The sequence below is a fragment of the Salvelinus namaycush genome, chromosome 13, assembly GCF_016432855.1.
Source record: "Salvelinus namaycush isolate Seneca chromosome 13, SaNama_1.0, whole genome shotgun sequence".
Classification (NCBI taxonomy): Eukaryota; Metazoa; Chordata; class Actinopteri; order Salmoniformes; family Salmonidae; genus Salvelinus; species Salvelinus namaycush.
In genome coordinates this window covers 14,423,840-14,447,684 of record NC_052319.1, presented here as the reverse complement: position 1 = coordinate 14,447,684, position 23,845 = coordinate 14,423,840, and the positions used below count along the sequence as shown (strand labels likewise).

At 44.7% G+C, this 23,845-nt stretch overlaps 1 protein-coding gene across 1 annotated transcript in view; it reads left to right on the top strand.

The window, feature by feature from the left end:
• Positions 1-1,535: 1,535 nt before the first annotated feature.
• LOC120058271 (dedicator of cytokinesis protein 9-like) overlaps positions 1,536-23,845 on the top strand; it is a gene marked incomplete at its 5' end in the record, with an annotated part of 86,607 nt that continues 64,297 nt past the window's right edge. The window contains one exon of the mRNA XM_039006810.1: positions 1,536-1,622. Within this exon, the coding sequence (XP_038862738.1) occupies positions 1,536-1,622 (87 nt within the window). The remainder of the gene's footprint in view (positions 1,623-23,845) is intronic.

Below are 23,845 nucleotides of genomic sequence, written 5' to 3'. Positions count from 1 at the left end.
AAAGGTTGCTGGATCGAATCCCCGAAAATCTGTCGTTCTGCCCCAGAACAAGGCAGTTAACCCACTGTTCCCCGGTAGGCCGTCATTGTAAATAAGAATTTGTTCTTACCTGACTTACCTAATTTAAATAAACAAAAAAATACATAAGTATTCAGACCCTTTGCTATGAGACTCAAAATTGAGCTCGGGTGCATTACGGTGAAGCTCGGGTGGACTCCAACTTGATTGTACCAAAACATGTCTGCAGCATTGAAGGTCCCCAAGAACACAGTGGCCTCCATCATTCTTAAATGGAAGAAGTTTGGAACCACCAAGACTCGTTCTAGAGCTGGCCGCCTGGCTAAACGGAGCAATCGGGGGAGAAGGGCCTTGGTCAGAGAGGTTACCAAGAACCCGATGGTCACTCTGACAGACCTCCAGCGTTCCTCTGTGAAGATGGGAGAACCTTCCAGAAGGACAACCGCCTCTGCATCACTCCACCAATCAGGCCATTATGTAAGAGTGGCCAGACGGAAGCCACTCCTCAGTAAAAGGCGCATAACAGCTCGCTTGGAGTTTGCTAAAAGGCACCTAAATACTCTCAGACCATGAGAAACAAGATTCTCTGGTCTGATGAAACCAAGATTGAACTCTTTGGCCTCAATGCCAAGCGTCACGTCTGGAGGAAACCTGGCACCATCCCTACGGTGAAGCATGGTGATGTTAGCATCATGCTGTGGGGATGTTTTTCAGAGGCAGGGACTGAGAGACTATGCAGGATCAAGGGAAAGATAAACAGCAAAGTACAGAGAGATCCTTGATGAAACCCTGCTCAGGACCTCAGACTGGGGCAAAGGTTCACCTTCCTACTTTCCGAATGCACTGGAGGTGAGGAGGTTTGGGAGCACACAGAGATTGAGCCCCAGTCTATGTTGGGGAGTCGTATATGTCCATGGAGCCGCCACCCTGGAGTGTTACCACTGGACCACAGCTCTGCACGGGAATGTAGACAGTAGCTGTCAATGAGGAGTCATGTACAGTATGTAGTCAGTCATATCCTTTCTCACAGAGGTGACCCCTGGGGCAGGCAAGTGGGCTTGTTTGCTGATCTCTCCTCCTCCAGCTGGGTGACTGCATGTTGGGTCCCGTCCCTTAAAAGACCCTCATCGCTGTCTTGAAAAGACCCCACACCTAAGCCCTGTACGCTGTACATGTGGACAAAATACTGTGTCTGATTTGAGGAAAAGCCTTGTCTTTCCCACAAAGCACATGGTTTTCCCTCAACTCCTCTGTTTGGCAAGTCTGTTTGTTTAACCCTTATAGGTCAATGATTGATTTGTGGATTCTGTAGCCTCTTGTCAAATGGGAAGCAGGTTTTACAGTCACAGCTACTCCGTGAAAGCCATGTTTGTGTCGCTAAAATAATTGAATGAGTAGTCATGTTTAGCTTTGCTTAGACATTTTGGGTATCGCAATGTTATCAGTAGGTATTTGGTTCCCTCAGGCTGTCTGCTGTAATGGTCATGCTTGTGGACTTAGATGTGGTTCTAGGCTGAGTAAGTAATATAAGCAGGAATTCCAGGAACTGGGGCCGCCTTCACTGCACTGTACTCCCTCTGCCTGCGGTCAGAAAGTCTCCCAGTGTGAGTACTGATTGTTTTCTCACTGACCTGCTGTCCAGGGCGTAGTTGTAAGCTATAAACAATGACGGCAGTGTGTTGATTGACGCTCGGGTTACAGTTGGTCATCTCTGTGGCTGGTGAAGACGGCCAAGTGTTGCCCGGCAAGTCAGGCTGTGATTTTGTCTTGCACCGTCATTGGTGGGGACATGGAGGGACAGTGACGGCGATGACACCACTCACGCTTACTCGAACACAGGCTAGTCCTGTAAGTAGGGATGACTGAACAATGTTAGAAGCTCAGTGACTAGACTATAAAAATAATAAGAACATTGCACATCAAAGAACATGACTACAGCTTCATGCTTACAGGGCAATAATATATATGGGCTTTTAAAAGCAGTTTTCATATCCAAAACACAATACTCAATCATGACTCACTATCTGGAGCGGACCTTAGCAATTACATAATAACTTTGGCAGAGTAGAGTATGGTGAAACAAGACTGATTGCGTAGTGTGTTTGTGTGTTTTCAGGTCTAATTGGAACCAGATGGCTTGCAATACGAGCTTGAACACAAACCTATGCAAATGTATTTTTGCGTTATGAAAATATCGTATTAATGAACATTTTAAAAACAAGAGGATGGTTGTGTGAAGTAGGATCAGTTGCCTTTAGGTGGCAGTAGCTGCATTGGTAGTGATGTCTTTCTGTGCCGGCATAACTTTTCTGCTTGTGATGGAAGGAGGAGCAGATGAACTTCAATGGCTCATCTTTTATGGGAACATTTTCACAAAAACATAAGGGTAGAAATGTAAGATTGTGTTAGATTTTACGGTGTGTTGACTTAACAGAACAGAATAAGATGAGCAGTGGAATATTGGAAAATACCATTGAGTTGTTGAAATCAAATACATGAGATAATAATCTGAAATATAGTTTCACTAGGCTACTGCCTTAAGGCAATGCAGATAGAATAGCAATGGTGCCAATGTCATCTAAGCATTAGTTCCACCAATATCAACCCATATGACAGCTTGATCCTCATTCCTAATCCTGGGAGCGTATCTTCACTACACAGCACTATTTGACAGAATTTGAAAATGTGTTTTTTCTGTGCCAACTCAAGCTGGCTCCGGGTGACAATGCTTTGACAGCAGGCCCATGGGCATGGGGGTTGGCACTGCTTCAGACTGCCAACGCTGGTGCTGCAGTGGGAACTGCAGAGAGGAGAGGGCATAGCCGGATGATGTGGCAAATCTACTGTAGAGACTCCCCAGCAATCTTTATCTGTGTCCCAGGGGGGCTTAGGACTGAATTAAGTAAGTCATTGGGATGCAAAGCGGATACTTCAAAAGACCGAGATGTAGCCTATGTGTCTTCCTGTATTCTGTACACTTGACAATCAATAGGCTGGTGTGGGGGGGTGGTGTGCGCAAGTCTGTTCGTCCACATTTGTGTTTATGTGTATGTTTTTTTACAACGGGCCAAGTTAGTTATGCCTCACCCAGTGGCAACACTACAAAGTAACGGAAGCAGGGCCCAAGCCCCTCAGGAAAATGGGTCGGTTTCTTCTCCAAGGATAAATAAACCATCCCAAAATACTGAGAGGAAGAGGATGTGGCCCCTTTTATTTGTGCCGTTTTGGAGAGGGACAGGGTAACCTCAGTTGCAGGTCAAAAGAGAGACTTGAGTTTAGTTTGTGTAGGCCAATGGGGGTATGCTTTCAGGCAGGGCCTGTAATCCTGGGTCAGTAGAGAGGAAAGCTCGAGTAGAGCTTATATAGTGTGTAAAGCAGACTCCTAGCGCTCTGTAGTATTTGCAGCCTGTTGTGCACTTAATCATGTGCGGTCCGTAGTAGTAGGGAGGTATTTTGTGGCCTGTAACGTCAACTCATGCATTGGCATCTGAAATGTGTAGCATTTGGCTTGTGGGCATTTCTGTCTAAAATGACCGATGAGATCAACATGTGAAGTTTGTATGAGCATATCAAATTTGATATCAAATGAAAGCTAGGAGTATTTTCTTTTGTTAAGGCTTAAATTTTTAAAAATCAAACCATTTCCGTTGTCGGAATTTGGAATATTCAAATGCTTTGATTTCTGGTCAAACAGATGAAAAGGGTCTTCGACAACATCTACCAGAAAAGGTCTTAAAAGGTATAAGAAATACACTGAGTGGACAAAACATTATGAACACCTGCTCTTTCCCTGACAGACTGACCAGGTGAATACTATGATCCCTTATTGATGTTACTTGTTAAATCCACTTCAATCAGTGTAGATGAAGGGGAGGAGACCGGTTAAAGAAGGATTTGTAAGCCTTGAGACAATTATGACATGGATTGTGTATATGTGCCATTCAGAGGTTGAATGGGCAAGACAAAAGATTGAAGTGCCTTGAAATGGGGTATGGTAGTAGGTGCCAGGCGCACCGGTTTGTGTCGGTTTTCCACGCTCAACAGTTTCCTATGTGTATCAAGAATGGTCCACCACCTAAAGGACATCCAGCCAACTGGGAATTATTGGAATCAACATGGGCCAGCATCTCTGTGGAACGCTTTCGACACCTTAGAGTCCATGTCCCGATGTTCTGAGGAGCAGGAGGGGGGTGCGCAGCTCCATATCGGGAATGTGTTCCTCATGTTTTGTGCACTCCGTGTACATCAAAACACAATAATGTTGAAGTAACGACTCCTGCAAACTAATATAAACACTTAAACAGGGCTCTACACTGACCTTTTTTACAAGGAGCACGTATGTGCCTAAGTTGGATAATTTTGGCGCACAAAAAGAAATGTAGGAGCAATGAAAAATGAGGTATTAAAGCTAGAATCCTTACTTTTTCAGTACAGTACTATACAATAGAGTGGAGTACAGTACAGTAGAACACACTAGACTATAGTAAAATGTACTGTGATGCCCAAACACTGTAGTCTATGATTGTTTCAGATTTGGTCTGGTTCGGACCAACCAAATGTTATCTTGTTTTGGGGCGGAGAGCAAAAGAAGGATATTGCATTTTTCTACCTTTTTTTGTGTATCTATTCAGGATACATCACCATGAATAGAATGATATTCATATCCATCATTATTAATTTCTGTGTAGTACAGGTCAGGGTCCCATGATGTAATTCTGTTACCGAATGTAAGTCCACTTCACCTACTGTAGTTCAATAACCCATTATAATTTTGTTGTTCATAGCTGACACCCCATTCTTTCTGCAGACATCTTTGAATCTTAATGTGGAGTAGATATTTAAGAGTTTTGGAAAACGTGGTGGCATAAAAAACCGAGAGATTTTCCATCTGCACCATTCTTCTAGTAAATGTGTTTTTGTGAAATTGGCTTTTAGTAAATGTGTTTTTGTGAAATTGTCTCTAACTTGTTCAAAGTAATTTTTGTGCATAGAGTTGTATACTTTGTTAAACTTTTGAATTTAATGTTTTTTATTTGGCACACATTTTAAAGCTTAATTCCGTTACCATGGAATTGCAGCCCCGTTCCCTCTCCCTTCTGCCAGTACGTATGCACAACTGTTATCCCTCCCTTCAGACCTTGTAACTGTCTATCGTGGCTCTGAACTTTGTCTCACTTTAGACACCCTTTGACCAGGAAAAGGCACGTTGGAAGAATGAACCTTCACTCTACTTCCCGTTAGTGCGAGTCAACTCTCCAGGAGGTTAACGTTCAAGTGACAAACGTTCAGGAGGTTTAAGTCAGTCTGAAGGAAAGTAGGCAAAGAGAGTAGCTTTGTTGTCATAAGGTTTACACATCAGAAGGAAACAGCCGCTTCCCTCTCCCCACCTCCCCAGAGAGACCCAGCTGGGAGCAGCGCTGTGTTATCTTACCTGCTCTGTTGGACGCCATGGTGATGTCACTGTTGTCCACTATTCTATATATCGCCCCGTTAAGCACACACACTCTCCCCCCGCAGAGCTCCTAGCCGACCCAGGGCATAGAAACACTGCCAGCTGTGGACCTGACCCCTGACTTGGACACTCCTCAGATGAGATGCCAACTCCTCATGACTCCCCGCCCCCTCCACTCCTCTAATCCAGAGACTTTATGGGGCTGTGTAATGTAGTGTACACGATGGGACGTTCTACCTCCCCACTATGGGGTGGGGGACTCCAGCTGACCCTTCTGTGTCCACATGTTCAGCCTTTGATGTTTTTAATTAGACCCCACCCGCTCTGCTCTCACAGCTTGACATTACACTTATATGACATAATACCTCAGGAGGGTGACACCGTTAGGGGCTATTGCAGGACAGTGACACTGTCCACAGTCACCAGATGTGGAGTACAGTGTCTGTGTCCCCAAGTGGAAGAGGAAAAGGGTTCTGGTAACAACCAGTGATCACAGGGATTCCTGACCTCAAGTCTCTAAGGGGTTCAGATGGGGCATTATTAATTGAGCAAGTCAGCATGGTATTATGAATCCATACTGTGTGACACCAGGGCAGTCTTGGTTACATATAACTGCTATTACTACACGGTCTAGCCGCAGTGTCATCATGATAACCATGTACAGTGCATTTGGAAATTATTCAGACTCTTGACTTTTCCACATTTTGTACCTTACAGCCTTATTCTGAAATGTATTAAATAAATAAAAACCCTCTTCAATCTACACACAATACCTCATAAGGACAGTGAAAACAGTTTTGTAGAAATTGTTACTCTTTTTTTTTTAGAATTTTTATGTTACGTAATATTCAAACCCTTTGCTATAAGATGTGAAATTGATCATCCTTGATGTTTTTACAACTTGGTTGGAGTCCACCTGTGGTAAATTCAATTGATTGGACATGATTTGGAAAGGCACACACCTGTTTATATAAAGGTCCCACAGTTGACAGTGCATGTCATAGCAAAAACTAAGCCTAGAGGTCGAAGGAAGTGTCCGTAGAGCTCCCAGACAGGATTGTGTCGGGCACCAAAAACATTTCTGCAGCATTGAAGGTCCCTAAGAACACAGTGGCATCCATCATTCTTCCATTTAAGAAGTTTGGAACCACCTAGACTTTTCCTAAAGCTGTCCGCCTGGCCAAACTGCGCAATCGGGGGAGAAGGGCTTTGGTCAGAGAGGTGACCAAGAACCCGACATCTCTGACAGAGATCTTCTGTGGAGATGGGAGAACCTTCCAGAAGGACAACCATCTCTGCACCACTCCACCAATCAGGCCTTTATGGTAGAGCAGCCAGACGGAAGCCACTCCTCAGTAAAAGGCATGAGTGTCTGCTCGGAGTTTGCCAAAAGGTCTCTAAAGGACTCTCTGACCATGAGAAACAAGATTCTCTGGTCTGATGAAATGAAGATTGAACTCTTTGGCCTGAATGCCAAGCGACACGTCAAGTGTCACAGAAACCTGTGAGATCCTTGAGTACAGAGAGATCCCTGTTCCAACAGGACAACAACCCTAAGCACACAGCCAAGACAATGCAGGAGTGGCTTTGGGACAAGTCTCTGAATGTCCTTGAGTGGCCCAGCCAGAGCCTGGACTTGAAACCGATCGAACATCTCTAGAGAGACCTGAAAAAAGCTGTTCAGCGACACTCCCCATCCAACCTGACAGAGCTTGAGAGGATCTGCAGAGAAGAATGGGAGAAACCCCCCAAATACAGGTGTGCCGCGCTTGTAGCGTCATACTCAAGGCTGTAATCGCTTCCAAAGGTGCTTCAACAAAGTACTGAGTAAAGGATCTGAATACTTATCATATTTACATATTTCCGTTTTTTATTTTTATTTATAACAATTCTACAAACGTGTTTTTGCTTTGTCATTATGGGGTATTGTGGGTAGATTGATGGGGGGATCCATTTTAGAATAAGGGTGTAACGTAACAAAATGTGGAAAAAGTCAAGGGGTCTGAATACTTCCAAAATGCACTGTATATCTGAATAGAAATTAAACTCAATTGGTAGGATATTAAATGTCTATCATTGTGGATCCGCTTCATTTATTTTCAGTGCTCAGATAGATCTTTAGACACTGTGTGTACTAGAGGTCGACCGATTAATCTGAATGGACGATTTTATGAGGGCCGATTTTCAAGTTTTCATAACAATCGGAAATCGGTAATTTTGGATGCCGATTTTGCCTTAAATAAAGGTGTACATTTTTTATTTTTTTTAAACTGGGCAAGTCAGTTAAGAACACATTCTTATTTTCAATGACGGTCTAGGAACGGTGGGTTAACTGCCTTGTTCAGAGGCAGAACGACAGATTTTTACCTTGTCAGCTCTGGGATTCAATCTTGCAACGTTACGGTTAACTAGTCCAACGCTCTAACCACCTGCCTCACTTATAAAAAACAATCAATCATAATCACTAGTTATAACTACACATGGTTGATGATATTACTAGTTTATCTAGCGTGTCCTGCGTTGCATATAATCGATGCAGTGCTCATTCGCGAAAAAGGACTGTCGTTGCTCCAACGTGTACCTAACCATAAACATCAATGCCTTTCTTAAAATCAATACACAGAAGTATATTTGTTTTAACCTGCATATTTAGCTAAAAGAAATCCAGGTTAGCAGGCAATATTAACCAGGTGAAATTGTGTCACTTCTCTTGCGTTCATTGCACGCAGAGTCAGGGTATATGCAACAGTTTGGGCCGCCTGGCTCATTGCGAACTAATTTGCCAGAATTTTATGTAATTATGACATAACATTGAAGGTTGTGCAATGTAACAGGAATATTTATACTTATGGATGCCACCCGTTAGATAAAATACGGAACGGTTCCGTATTTCACTGAAAGAATAAACGTTTTGTTTTCAAGATGATAGTTTCTGGATTCTACCATATTAATGACCTGAGGTTCGTATTTCTGTGTGTTATTATGTTATAATTAAGTCTATGATTTGAAAGAGCAGTCTGACTGAGCGATGGTGGGCACCAGCAGGCTCGTAAGCATTCATTCAAACAGCACTTTCATGCGGTTTGCCAGCAGCTCTTCACAATGCTCCAAGCATTGCGCTGTTTATGACTTCAAGCCTATCAACTCCTGAGATTAGGCTGGTGTAACCGATGTGAAATGGCTAGCTAGTTAGCGGGGTGCGCGCTAATAGCGTTTCAAACGTCACTCGCTCTGAGACTTGGAGTAGTTGTTCCCCTTGCTCTGCATGGGTAACGCTGCTTCGAGGGTGGCTGTTGTCGATGTGTTCCTGGTTCGAGCCCTGGTAGGGGCGAGGAGAGGGATGGAAGCTATACTGTTACACTGGCAATACTAAAGTGCCTATAAGAACATCCAATAGTCAAAGGTATATGAAATACAAATCGTATAGAGAGAAATAGTCCTATAATAACTACAACCTAAAACTTCTTACCTGGGAATATTGAAGACTCATGTTAAAAGGAACCACCAGCTTTCATATGTTCTCATGTTCTGAGCAAGGAACTTATACATTAGCTTTCTTACATGGCACATATTGCACTTTTACTTTCTTCTCCAATACTTTGTTTTTGCATTATTTAAACCAAATTGAACATGTTTCATTATTTATTTGAGGCTACATTTATTTTATTGATGTATTATATTAAGTTAAAATAAGTGTTCATTCAGTATTGTTGTAATTGTCATTATTACAAAGACATTTTTTTAAAATCGTCCGATTTAATCGGTATCGCCTTTTTGGGCCCTCCAATAATCGGTATCGGCGTTGAAAAATCATAATCGGTCGACCTCTTGTGTGCACCATGGCAGCCCTAAGCTGGCTGCAGCAGCTGAGCTGGCCCCTGAGACGTGTGTCCTGCAGCCGCCGGTGACATGGTATATTCCATAGACTGATGGGAAGAACAGTCCAGCAGTGTTCCCAGCCGGTGTCACTGACTCTTCATATTGATGTGAAAACAGCAGTAAACATCAATCAGGGAATTCACCAGTCATCTAAAAAAGTATGATTGAGCAGTTGGTATCAATCTGAAAATGCGTGCCACCAACTTTCAAAACACATTGGGTGGGAGGGGGATGTAATCAGTATGGAGGACAAACGAAACAGACTTGTGAGAAGAGCTGCAGTTTGGCTGTAGTACCAGCAGCAGTAATCCAGCCATGTACATCAGTGCAGCTGAGTCCCAGACAGACCGTGCTTATCTAGAAGCCAGCAGCAGGCAGCTGTGTCCAGATACAGCGTGGGCCGGGTACAGCTTCCATGCCCTAATACAGGATGTTTACACTCCAACATCCACACACACAACCGCCTTCTTCTTCTGCCATGGCATACATTAAGCCGATTTTTAAATCCCCCAGTCATTTGCGCTTAGAAGCTTCAACTCCGATTTCCCGTAGCTGACACTCTGCAATGGTACTATCACTGCTGTATAGGGAGTAGTGCTGCTCTTGGTGTAGTTAACTACTGCTGTACAGAATAGTCTCATTCCACAGTGCGTCCATACAGAATACAGATTTTCTGCTGAGGCTGGTGATTGTGGATGTTCTGCTTGTAGGTCACAATGTTATTGAGGTTATTGAGTGGTTAGGGACTGTGTGTGTGTGGGGGCACTGAGTTTACCCTCCACATCCTGGCCCAGTGGTTTGTTTGTTGTCCAGAGGAGAGGTTATATCGGTGCTGCAGCCTGCTGAGGAGGAGTGAAGTGGAGCAGTAGAGACACAGCTGATCCCTGTGACTCAGCAGTCTTCACCACCCAGCAAGGCCTGAATTATTAATCATTAGCACAACACAGAAAAGAACAACAAACCCAGTACTGTACACTACTCCATACACACACAAATACACACACACACAATCTGATTTCTCCCCCACACTGCTGCTGCAGCACTATCGGTACCGGTTTATCATTAGCTGTTTGTTCTACGGGGTAACCCTCTCAGAGACTTCCACCTCTTGATAGTGTGTTTGGTTGGTGGTGAGGGGTGGAGTGGGATTGCAGACACCCAGCAGTACTCATGGACTGTACCTCCTGCATAGGCATGAGGATTTCTGCACTGCATTGCTAAGAGAACCATTACCAGATAACAAGACTACTGAGAGTAGGATGAGCAGTGTTGCAAAAGACCCATTTCTCTAACAGCTTGTTAGGTTTTATGGACCACTCTGAGAAATGGTCTGAGAAATTGTATTTTAGAGGTCGACCTCAACCCTGATACAACCATAAATCATCTTGTTTGCTATGGCATACATTTTGAAATCGAGAAATGTCTGACAATGTATCAGTACCTTCAGAAAGTATTAATACCCCTGGACTTATTCAACGTTTTGTTGTTACAGCCTGAATTCAAAATGGATTTAAAAAATATATATATAATTCTCACCCTTCTACCCACAATACCCCATAATGACAAAGTGAAAACATGTTTTTAGATTTGTGCAAATGTATTGAACAATTAAATACAGAAATATCTCATTTACATAAGTATTCACACCACTGAGTCAATACTTTGTAGAGTAACCTTTGGTGGTGGTTACACATTTGAGTCATCTTGGGTATGTCTAGCAGCTTTGCATATCTGGATTTAGGGATTTTCTACCATTTTTCCTTGCAGATTTTCTCAAGCTCTGTTAAGTTAGCGGCGGTGAACAGCAATCTTCAAGTCTTTCCACAGATTCTCAATGGAACCAAGTCTGGGCTTTGGCTGGGCCACTCAAGAACATTCACATTCTTGTTCTGAAGCCATTCCAGCATTGCTTTGGCTTATGCTTGTGGTCACTGTTCTATTGGAACATAAATCTTCACCCCAATCTGTCGTTTGCACTCTGAAGCAGGTTCTCATCAAGGATTTGCCTGTATTTGGCTCCACTTATTGTTCCCTTTATCCTTACCAGTCTCCCAGTCCCTGCCTTCTGGCAGGTTCTCCCATCTCAGCCAAGGAACTCTGTAGTTCTGTCAAAGTGGTCATTGGGTTCTTGGTCACCTCCCTGACCAAGGTCCTTCTCGACCGGTTGCTCAGTTTGGTCAGACAGCCAGCTCTAGGCAGAGTCTGGGAAGTTCCATAATTGTTCAATTTCCCAATGATGGAGAGTGGAGACCACTGTGCTCTTGGAAACTTTCAACACAAAAAAAAAATGTATACCCTTCCCCAGAAATATGCGTCATCACAATCTCAGAGATCTACAGACAGTTCTGTGGACTTCAGGGTATAGTTTCTTCTCTGACATGCACAGTCAGCTGTGAGACCTTTTATAGTTTCTTTCTAAATTATGTCCAAACAATTGAATTGGCCACAGGTGGACTCCAATCAAGTTGTAGTGACATCTCAAGGATGATCAAATTGAGCTCAGGTGCATCCAACTTTATTTGGAGTGTCATAGCAAAGGGTTGTGAATACTTACCGTACCAGTCAAAAGTCTACTCATCTACTCATTCAAGTTTTTAATATATTTGTTTACTATTTTCTACATTGTAGAATAATAGTGAAGACATCAAAACTATGAAATAACACATATGGAATCATGTAGTAACCAAAAAAAGTGTTAAACAAATCAAAATACACTGCTCAAAAAAATAAAGGGAACACTTAAACAACACAATGTAACTCCAAGTCAATCACACTTCTGTGAAATCAAACTGTTCACTTAGGAAGCAACACCACTGGCGCCCTGTGCTCTTCACAGATGAAAGCAGGTTCACACTGAGCACGTGACAGACGTGACAGAGTCTGGAGACGCCGTGGAGAACGCTGCCTGCTGCCTGCAACATCCTCCAGCATGACCGGTTTGGCGGTGGGTCAGTCATGGTGTGGGGTGGCATTTCTTTGTGGGGCCCTTGTGAGACCATATGCTGACACATGCACATTTGTGGCTTGCTGGAGGTCATTTTGCAGGGCTCTGGCAGTGCTCCTCCTTGCACAAAGGCGGTGGTAGCGGTCCTGCTGCTGGGTTGTTGCCCTCCTACGGCCTCCTCCACGTCTCCTGATGTACTGGCCTGTCTCCTGGTAGCGCCGCCATGCTCTGGACACTACGCTGACAGACACAGCAAACCTTCTTGCCACAGCTCGCATTGATGTGCCATCCTGGATGAGCTGCACTACCTGAGCCACTTGTGTGGGTTGTAGACTCCGTCTCATGCTACCACTAGAGTGAAAGCACCGCCAGCATTCAAAAGTGACCAAAACATCAGCCAGGAAGCATAGGAACTGAGAAGTGGTCTGTGGTCACCACCTGCAGAACCACTCCTTTATTGGGGGTGTCTTGCTAATTGCCTATAATTTCCACCTTTTGTCTATTCCATTTGCACAACAGCATGTGAAATGTATTGTCAATCAGTGTTGCTTCCTAAGTGGACAGTTTGATTTCACAGAAGTGTGATTGACTTGGAGTTACATTGTGTTGTTTAAGTGTTCCCTTTTTATTTTTTTGAGCAGTGTATATTTTAGATTCTTCAAAGTAGCCACCCTTTGCCTTGATGGCAGCTTTGAACACTCTTGGCATTTTCTCAACCAGCTTCATGAGGTAGTCACCTGGAATGCATTTCAATTAACAGGTGTGCCTTGTTAAAAGTTAATTTGTGGAATTTCTTTGTGGGTGATTGCCATTTTTCCATTCACTATTTAATTTTTTAAAATGTTTATTTCACCTTTATTTAACCAGGTAAGCTAGTTGAGAACAAGTTCTCATTTACAACTGCGACCTGGCCAAGATAAAGCAAAGCAGTGTGACAGAAACAACAATACAGATTTACATGGAATAAACAAGCGTACAGTCAACACAATAGAAAAAAAGAAAGTCTATATACAGTGTGTGCAAATGGCATGAGGAGTTATGGCAGTAAATAGGCCATAATAGCAAAGTAATTACAATTTAGCAGATTAACACTGGAGTGATAGATGAGCAGATGATGATGAGCAGATGATGGTGTGTAAGTAGTGATACTGGTGTGCAAAAGAGCAGCAAAGTAAATAAAAACAATATGGGGATGAGGTAGGTAGATTGGGTGGGCTATTTACAGATGGACTATGTACAGCTGCAGCGATCGGTTAGCTGCTCAGATAGCTGATGTTTAAAGTTAGTGAGGGAAATGTAAGTCTTCAGTTTCAGCGATTTCTGCAATTCGTTCCAGTCACTGGCAGCAGAGAACTGGAAGGAAAGGCGGCCAAAGGAGGTGGGGATGACCAGTGAGGTATACCTGCTGGAGCGCATGCTACGGGTGGGTGTTGTTATTGTGACCAGTGAGCTGAGATAAGGCGGAGCTTTACCTAGCATAGACTTGTAGATGACCTGGAGCCAGTGGGTTTGGCGACAAATATGTAGCGAGGGCCACCCAACTAGAGCATACAGGTCGCAGTGGTGGGTGGTATAAGGCGCTTTGGTAACAAAACGGATGGCACTGTGATAGACATCATCCAATTTGCTGTGTAGATTATTGGAAGCTATTTTGTAGATGACATCGCCGAAGTCGAGGATCGGTAGGATAGTCAGTTTTACTAGGGTAAGTTTGGCGGCATGAGTGAAGGAGGCTTTGTTGCGAAATAGAAAGCCGATTCTAGATTTGATTTTGGATTGGAGATGTTTGATATGAGTCTGGAAGGAGAGTTTACAGTCTAGCCAGACACCTAGGTATTTGTAGTTGTCCACGTATTCTAAGTCAGAACCGTCCAGAGTAGTGATGCTAGTCGGGCGGGCGGGTGCGGGCAGCGAACGGTTGAAAAGCATGCATTTGGTTTTGCTAGCGTTTAAGAGCAGTTGGAGGCCACGGAAGAAGTGATGTATGGCATTGAAGCTCGTTTGGAGGTTAGTTAACACATTGTCCAAAGAAGGGCCAGATGTATACAGAATGGTGTCGTCTGCGTAGAGGTGGATCAGGGAATCACCCGCAGCAAGAGCGACATCGTTGATATATACAGAGAAAAGAGTCGGCCTGAGAATTGAACCCTGTGGTACCCGCATAGAGACTGCCAGAGGTCCGGACAACAGGCCCTCCGATTTTACACACTGAACTCTATCTGCAAAGTAGTTGGTGAACCAGGCAAGGCAGTCATTTGAGAAACCAAGGCTATTGAGTCTGCCAATAAGAATGTGATGATTCACAAGTCAAGCCCTGGCCAGGTTGATGAAGACGGCTGCACAGTACTGTCTTTTATCGATGGAGGTTATGATATCGTTTAGTACCTTGAGCGTGGCTGAGGTGCACCCGTGACCAGCTCGGAAACCGGATTGCACAGCGGAGAAGGTACGGTGGGATTCGAAATTGTCAGTGATCTGTTTATTAACTTGGCTTTCAAAGACTTTAGAAAGGCAGGGCAGGATGGGTCTAGAGTGTCACCCCCTTTGAAGAGGGGGATGACCGCGGCAGCTTTCCAATATTTAGGGATCTCGGACGAAATGAGAGGTTGAACAGACTGGTAATAGGGGCTGCGACAATGGCGGCGGATAATTTTAGAAAGAGAGGTCCAGATTGTCTAGCCCAGCTGATTTGTACGGGTCCAGGTTTTGCAGCTCTTTCAGAACATCTGTGATCTGGATTTGGGTGAAGGAGAAGCTGGGGAGGCTCGGGCAAGTAGCTGCGAGGGGTGCGGAGCTGTTGGCCGGGGTTGAGGTAGCCAGGAGGAAAGCATGGCCAGCCGTAGAGAGACTTATTGACATTTTCGATTATCATGGATTTATCGGTGGTGACCGTGTCGCCTAGCCTGAGTGCAGTGGGCAGCTGGGAGGAGGTGCTCTTGTTCTCCATGGACTTTACAATGTCCCAGAACTTTTTGGAGTTAGAGCTACAGGATGCAAATTTCTGTTTTAAAAAGCTAGCCTTTGCTTTCCTGACTGACTGTGTGTATTGGTTCCTGACTTCCCTGAACAGTTGCATATCGCGGGGACTATTCGATGCTATTGCAGTCCGCCACAGGATGTTTTGTGCTGGTCAAGGGCAGTGAGGTCTGCAGTGAACCAAGGGCTATAATGGGGATCCTTTTTTCTTGAAACGATGCCTGCAGTACCGCTGTCGGCCTTGAAGTTCCATGGCTTCAATGAGAGGTGGCAGTCTTTCTACCCTGCAATGGATTCATAATGGGACTTAGTGAGTGTCATAGCATTGTTTTAGACATACCTCAGTGTGCACAACAGGAAGAATCTGTGTCCTCAAGGCGAGATTTATCCCAACCAGCTGTGGCACTTCAAACCATGTCCTCTAGTAATGAATTATTAGCCAGTTAACCTTTTTATTTGCAATGGTTCTCACTCAATAATAACTGTCTCACTGTTGACAGACAGTGTTTTCAAAAGAGAACCTACTTGACTAGACAAAGACGTGTGTGTGGGTGTGCGGACTGTCCATGTATTGTGCCGCTTAGGGGCATGCTATTTTAGTTGCTGTGCTGCATAACTATGAATGAAAAGCCAGCGATAACACTGAAGTCACTGATATTCCTTTGTCATAACCCTATAGTACATGATCCTCTTGCCCTTTACCTTACTTAGGGATGTGATCACTGCTCTTAGAGTAGCAACAGTTCAAGCAGGAGACATGAAGCTTTCATTCCTCACCGTCCACTCTGCTGTCTGCTCTTATCAGTCCCTAATGTAGGGTTTGACTTGGCAATTTTACAGCAGATTACTTCTTTCTGTTCTATATGTTAAGCTTAAAAGCCCTCTCTCCACCATCTGACGGTCTATCCTGCTGTAGACTGCAGGCCATGGGGGATGGGGAGAGTGTGTTGAAGCCATGAGGTTGAAATGAGGATGTATTTCTTAGAGATCAATGAGTATAATTGAAGTCTTCATCCATCCATCCCTCCTCCTGCTCTCTCTCTCTCTCTCTCCTCTCTCTCTCTCTCTCTCTCCTCTCTCCTTCTCTCCTTCTCTCCTTCTCTCCTTCTCTCCTTCTCTCCTTCTCTCCTTCTCTCCTTCTCTCCTTCTCTCCTTCTCTCCTTCTCTCCTTCTCTCCTTCTCTCCTTCTCTCCTTCTCTCCTTCTCTCCTTCTCTCCTTCTCTCCTTCTCTCCTTCTCTCCTTCTCTCCTTCTCTCCTTCTCTCCTTCTCTCTTTCTCTCTTTCTCTCTTTCTCTCTTTCTCTCTTTCTCTCTTTCTCTCTTTCTCTCTTTCTCTCTTTCTCTCTTCCTCTCTTCCTCTCTTCCTCTCTCCTCTCTCATATCTGAATTCCATCAACCCCGGGCTCAGCTGCACTCCTCACCCCCCCCAATCGAATGTAGTTCAGTGTGTCAGGTGCTGCTGAAATATTAACACAGCACACGCACATGCTGAGAGAGTTCAGCAGCACACTACACTTGTGCGCCCTGTGGAAGCACTTCTAATGCTGCAGATGGTTGTGTGTGTGTCCTGATCAATGTTATTGTCCCACAGTATGACTTTTACTGTAATGGTGGTAGCAAATCTCCCCCAGTCACACAGAGTTTGAGCCTTTGACCGGTCAACTGAACACTGCATGGCTTTGGGGAATTACCTTGCCCCCATAGATCGCAGCCACTCTGCATTAGACATTTTACATTGCATGTATTTTCAGCTTGTAAATTCATATCAAATGAAATATGAATGTTTTAGTATGAATCTCATTCTCAGTGGTGAACTCTCATCAGTGTTATTTTTCTGGTTCATGAAATCCCTCCAGTATCTAGGAAGACGTTCACTGTATGTACTTCAGTAGCTGATATGTGCATGTGACAATACAACCCCAGGTGACGTGGATGATTCCCTGCCAGCTACTGTCCTGTAAGTGTGTGTACTGGGGTACTTTATGAGCATGCGACCCACAGCTGCAGCAGGAAACAGGGGCCGCCTCAGAATGATGGGAAATTGATAAATAAACAAGAGATGGACAGTGCCCGGTTTCCCTGTCTGTCTCTGTCTTTCCTTTCCCCAATCAGGACATGAGTCATGGCGCTGCAGACCCTTGTCAGTACAAACATGTCCAATGGCTCGAAGGCAGAGAGTCCATACAATCAGGCCTGATTTGCAGGTGGGAGATATTAATCAATTTTTTTTGTAAAGCCCATAAGTGAATATTGATTCATTTCTTCATGAATGTGGAGCCAGTTCAGGTTGATTATTAAACAGCATGGTTTTATGGGTAAAGTTCCAGGCCCTAGGTAAACTGTGTGGCTGATGGGTTGTATCTGGATGAATCCTAGTTTGACATCCTGAAGGTCTTGGCTTAATCAACTTTTGCTGTCCTACTTCTAATATGTTTTGTGCACTTGGTAGAACAGGGAGGACAGGCTCTCATCCAGCCAGAGGCTAATCTTTTATTTAGAATTTATTCTCTGCGTGACGTCTCGGCATAAAAGGCTTAAATCCGTACATTTCCTTGGTGTTCTTTGTAAATAAAGATGCCTTTTAGCAAAAGCACTGGCCGGTATATGTTTAGCTTTTTTTCTCCAGGTTTCTAAAGTAAAACAGATTTGTCTTTGAACACAGGCTGACTGACTCAGCTGTTGTTTGTGTGGGCACTTTAATTGGAATATGTTAAGTCACAGAGTAGGTTTTACTCAAATCCTCTTCTTTTTAGATGAGCTTTTCCTTGATCGAGGAGATTACGGAGGATCATGTCCGTTTAGCAAACAGTTTTCCAAGCAGTCTGGCTGAGGTGGAGGAAGTTTTTACTCACTGTCTTTATTAAGGCTTTCATTAATCCAACTGTAATATGCTGCCATCATTATTCATGTTTTAGAGAAGTGTAAATTATTAACTCATTTGATTCTTGGAGAATTTGTCCCTTCGCTGCCCCTTGTTTCTCACTTCAACTAAATAAGCGCTCAGCCACATTGCGCTTTGCCTGACTGTGGAAACAATCTATCCTAGAGTTAGCACACACTCATTTACTCCTTAGTCAACGCCTTGATATTCATCACATTCCCTCCCCTTACTGTACAAGAACAACTATTGTATTTGGGTGCGGTTATGCCGGCTGCTTATTTCTGAATGCATTCCCCAGAGAATGCAATAAAAGCAAATATTTTCATGTACAGATGTGGTCTTGACAGTGAGTAAGGGAAAAGATAGAGTTGAGGTTTCAAAGAAGGGAGAGGCAGGGGGAAAAGAGAGAGAGCGAAAGGGAGAGCGATGCACAGCATCAGCAGCAGCCGATAGAAGCTGGCGTTGTGTCGAGGCTCAGCATTGGCTGAAGCTGCAGTAGCGTTCACAGCATCCCTCATCCCCCCGTCTCTCTCCCTCTCTCGCTTGCCTGCTGACTGAGGCACTCCTGCAAACACGGGCTGGGACAGCTCTGCTTTGCTGTGGCTCTGACCGAGGCTCCTTTCCCTGGCTGGATAAACTCTCTCTCCAGGCTCCCAGGCGATCTCTCTTTCTCGGAGCCCAGACTGCAGCCTCGCCCTGGCGGTGCAGTCATAGGAAGTTGTGGAGCTGGGTTTCAGGATGGACCAGGCTGTAGTAGGTTTGGATCTGGGAAACTGGGTCATCGTCCGGCTCTACTGAGGGGGCTAGTGAGGAATGCCTGTTTTGGACCTGGAGTGATGGGGTGCACCACCAGTGTGGTTGTGTTTGACGGACTGCGTACGGTCTTACAGAGGAACTGTGGGTACATCTGCAAAAGTGGTGCTGCCGAGCCCGTTGGGCAGAACGAGGCTGAACAAGCCGCGTGCAGCCGGAGGGAGTCCAGGGTCCCATGGCCAACACCTCGAGTACTGAAGGTGTGTGTGTGTGTGTGTGTGTGTGCAGTGTGTGTCTTTGTGTGTGTCGTTATTACTTATGACATGCCTGCCAGACTGTAGCTCTGGTCCTATCTCTTCATACAGTATCAATACAACACCAGTCCTGACCTCCCTCAGCAGCCAGGTGCTTCTTTAAATCAAAGTAGTGTCCGGAGACAGGATTTCACTTCCTAAATCCACTCAACTGTCTTCCCATATCCTGTGAATTATATAGGGAACTTTTCAAAGTTTCCTTTAACACTAAACTTCCATTGAAGCAAAATGTGATACCATTTTTCCTACTCAGGAAACGGCACATGATCTGTAGGAAAGTAGGCCGAACCCCATTGTGTTGCTATATTCGTTTTTAATGGACCTCTTATCCTTCCATTTGAGGTACCAAACGCCACAAGGCAGCTTTTATGTACTTAAAATGAGCATAATAATCGGTTTTTTGTTGATAAATGAATCATGAATTCCTCCTTTTTAACTGACCTACTGCATTTCAGCTGCAGAAGTGCACCTATTTCAGTAGTATATTTGACTTGAAGCACCAGTGTGTGAAATATAAGGGGAGGAGGTTTGAGTCTCACCCTCTGCGATGCGCTCCGGGGGTTAAACCCTGTGCAGGAGAGACAGTGGGCTCTGTGTCTGCTACAAATCCATCATCTTTGGGCTGCTGGCTGGCTGCATCCTCTGTTCTACCCAGTACCAGCTTGTCTGTCTTGACCTTTGTCTATGTCTTGTTTGCTCTCTAAGGATGCATGCAATTGCACCCTATTCCCTATATAGTGCACTACTTTTGAACTAAGCCTTATGGGCCCTGGTCGGAAGTAGTGCACTTTATAGATTAGGGTGCCCTTTGGGATGCTTCCTAACTGTGTCTAAAGGATACTGATGGCTCTTTCCTCCTGCTGAATGTGACAGCCATTGGGTTAACTGTGATGTGAACAGATTGACAGGGACGGCTCCATGGTAGAGTAGCCCGAAGAGACAGGAGAGATGTATAGGTCAAGGGCATTGTGACCTTCCATGGGTCAGAGATGCTCTGGTCATCTAGCTCTGCTGATTTGAATTCCCTCTCAGCATTTGGTTGTGTCACAAATCATTAGGCGAAAAGGTGTAGGGAGGGAGAATGATGCCGCATGACACCCATGGGTGTCATACTGTAACTGATAGGACGTCAGAAGAAATGCAATATGGTTGAAACCGAAGCATGTTTAGCTCCTTGGTGACTGCCCTCATAAAACAATGTTTCAGATTGACCAGCCCTACTGGAATCCCCTGTCCCCTGGACTGGAGTTTTGCTCTCCGTGTTGTTATGCTTCTGATTTATAGCAGGTATTTTGGTCCACACAACCTGTAAAGACGGCAACCATTAGTGTTGTCCTATACATTCCCCATGGCTTGAAGTCATTATCTCTGTGTGGGGGAATTTAAAGGAAAGGTTAAAGGGGTAAAAGCCACTGGGTGGGCCAAACACACACACACACACACACACACAGAGAGAGAGATAGGGGTGGCTATTAGTAGGTAGTTCTTCGGTCCAGACTCATACAGTATGCTATTAGGGGGGTTTGTTTTGGGAGTTGGACTGTTCTCTTATTTTACTCCCTCTCTAATTACACCAGCGCACCCTTTTCCTTCCTTTAGGAAACTCACATCTCTCGCTCTTCAGGGGTGGGGTTAGATGCCTTTAGGGGACAAAGGTCACTGCTATTAGGATTCTGCTCTCTAAGTTTTTCATGATTTGTCTTTGCCACTCCTGCTAAACTACTTAGCTATGTTGTACATCATCACTATGTTTACATTCTTATCATACTGTTGACAAGTGCACAGCTCCTTTCCTCCTCTAGAGCTCCAGGAGATTTGAGGCCAAAACCAATATTGCAACACAAAAGCAAATGTGCCAGCTATTCTTATCAATGGAATGTCGTTTCGGGAGCAGGAGAGGGAGAGAGAATGGTGACGTCAAGTTGGGACATGATAAAATAAGCTTTATCGTGTGGTGTGTTGAGGAGTAATGCTTGAAAAATAGACTAACAATGTTTTCACTTATAACAAATGGCTAATGACTCAATTACTCTGTATATCTAAGGCGCTGCATCGCAGTGCTAGCTGTGCCACTAGAGATTCTGGGTTCGAATCCAGGTTCTGGCGTAGCCGGCCACGACCAGGAGACCCATGGCGCGGCGCACAATTGGCCCAGCGTCGTCCGGGTTAGGGAGGGTTTGGCCGGCAGGGATATCCTTGTCTCATCGCGCACTAGCGACTCCTGTGGTGGGCCGGGCGCAGTGCACGCTGACACGGTCGCCAGGTGTACGGTGTTTCCTCCGACACATTGGTACGGCTGGCTTCCGGGTTGGATGGGCATTGTGTCAAGAAGCAGCGCGGCTAGGTTGGGTTGTGTTTCGGAGGACGCATGGCTCTCGACCTTCGGCTTCTCCCGAGTCCGTACGGGAGTTGCAGTGATGAGACAAGACTGTAACTACCAATTGGATACCATGAAATTGGGGAGAAAAAAAGGGGTGAAAAAAAAGAAGGAAAAAAAACAGGCGTATAGACATTTTTGCTAATTTATTCAAAATAAAAAACTGATCCTGAATCGTCTTGGCTGTGTGCTTAGGGTCGTTGTCCTGCTGGAAGGTGAACCTTCTCCCCAGTCTGAGGTCCTGAGCGCTCTGGAGCAGGTTTTCATCAAATCAAATCCCCCCCCAAAAATGTCACATGTTGAATACTTAGCGTGAAATTCTTACTTACAAGCCCTTAACCAACAATGCAGTTCAAAAAATAGAGTTAAGAATTAAGAAAATATTTACTAGATGAATAAAAAGTAACACAATAAAATAACAATAACGAGGCTATATACAGGGGGTACCGGTACCAACTCAATGTGCGGGGGTACAGGTTAGTTAGTTAATTTGTACATGTAGGTAGGGGTAAAGTGACTGCATAGATAATAAACAGCGAGAAGCAGCAGTGTAACTCCAATCACCCATCATAGACAATAAAATATTCATTTTTGGGGACCCCTACAGTACCTCGGGCCCCAGTTGAATACCCCTGCTGTACAGCATAACTGAATTAGCCCTAGTGTTACTCCACTGGATAAATTGAATTACTTAGCCAAATGTGGCTGTTGTTCCTTTAGATGGTGACCACGTTGACTTTAGTCTTGTGTTTGTCTTAATGTTGTTAGGACGAGGTGTAGGACCATTTATTTGCAATGTCCGTTGCTAAGACCATAATATATTATCCTAGCCTAATTCCTTATAGGCATACAATCCCTCTCCTCTATGTCATCCTTATAATTATTTTCTACAAGTGGAAACTCTGACCAGCCCCCATAGATAGTCAGTGTTATACACACAGGCTGGGCGTTCACCAGAACATCCACATGAAAGCAATGTGCCGTTAACTCTCTGCAGAGAGAAGACAAACAATCAGATCACTCCCCTGTCCTTTTTACACACTAGCCGTAAGCACAGCTAAATAACAACAGACGTAGCTATCTAGCTAGCTAGGGCAATGTTTTGGATTTGTCATGATTGTGTGTAACTGTGTGTGGTGTCTCAGGCCGTTGTGAAGTTGCCTAGAATGGGTTGTTTCCAGACATGCTAATAACATTAAGGTGCTTTCCGTTGCCCTCTCTCACACACTGATTGGGACAGGAGAACATTATCTCCAGCACTTAGCTAGGCTCCTTCACCATGACCTGCTCTGGCAACAAGTCCTAGAGACACTAGACGAGAGCAACATTGTGTACATCAATGTGCAGCTGTTCAAACTTGACGAGCCACACATTTGTTCGATAGAATTGCATTGCGTTGCGTTCGGCCTTGGGTGAAAAAGACTACATGTATCTATGCAGGGAGGAGGAGGCTGGAAATGCCATAGTGTGCTGTATCCATCCCTACTGTGGTCATGTTTTGTTTCCCAGCTGCTTTGTGTGAGATGAGACTCTTGTTCTCACCTCTTTATACAGTACTGACGTAAGCAGCAGTGGGCGTAGATGTGGACTGACACTGACTGTATTATGATTTGCCTTATCGCCATGCAGTCAGTGTGAATTCTCCATCTTACCTGGCGCCTGGGAGCTCCCCGGGGGGACTGGAGTGAAAACAGCCCGGGTGCTGGTCCTGGGAAGGGTGTGTTCTGATGAAGAGGGGATGTGTGTTTTGTTACATTCCAGGGTTACACCCATCTGGTTTTCCCCTGGCTCCTACTGGGAAGAGAAGGCCCAATTATTGCATCAAGTCTTTGTTATGTAACACACCGCCCCAGCCCTGCTCCCTCCAGCCCTGCTCCGTTCAGGCCGGAATGGGATAGCTGGGTGTGGATGTCTGGCTAGCTTGGCCTAGGCAAACACCAGTCCATACTGAGACCTGGCAGCCATTGTATTAGGGCTTAAATCATCTGAAGAGGGAGATTAGTTGAGGGATTTTCACTATGTGCTAACCTTATCATTGGTATACAGAGCTGAAGCAAAGTCCTCATGAAAACACTGCTATCATTACACAATTTGATAACCGTCCTCTAGTGCCAGATGCAGTGTCATAGGCCCTAGCAATTTACATTCATGCCATAAAAGTCCCTTATCCCGAAAAGGATAACAAGGTGATTCAGTGATGACGCAGAATGAAACTCAATAAAAGTCTAGGACTGATGTAGAGGAAGCAACTC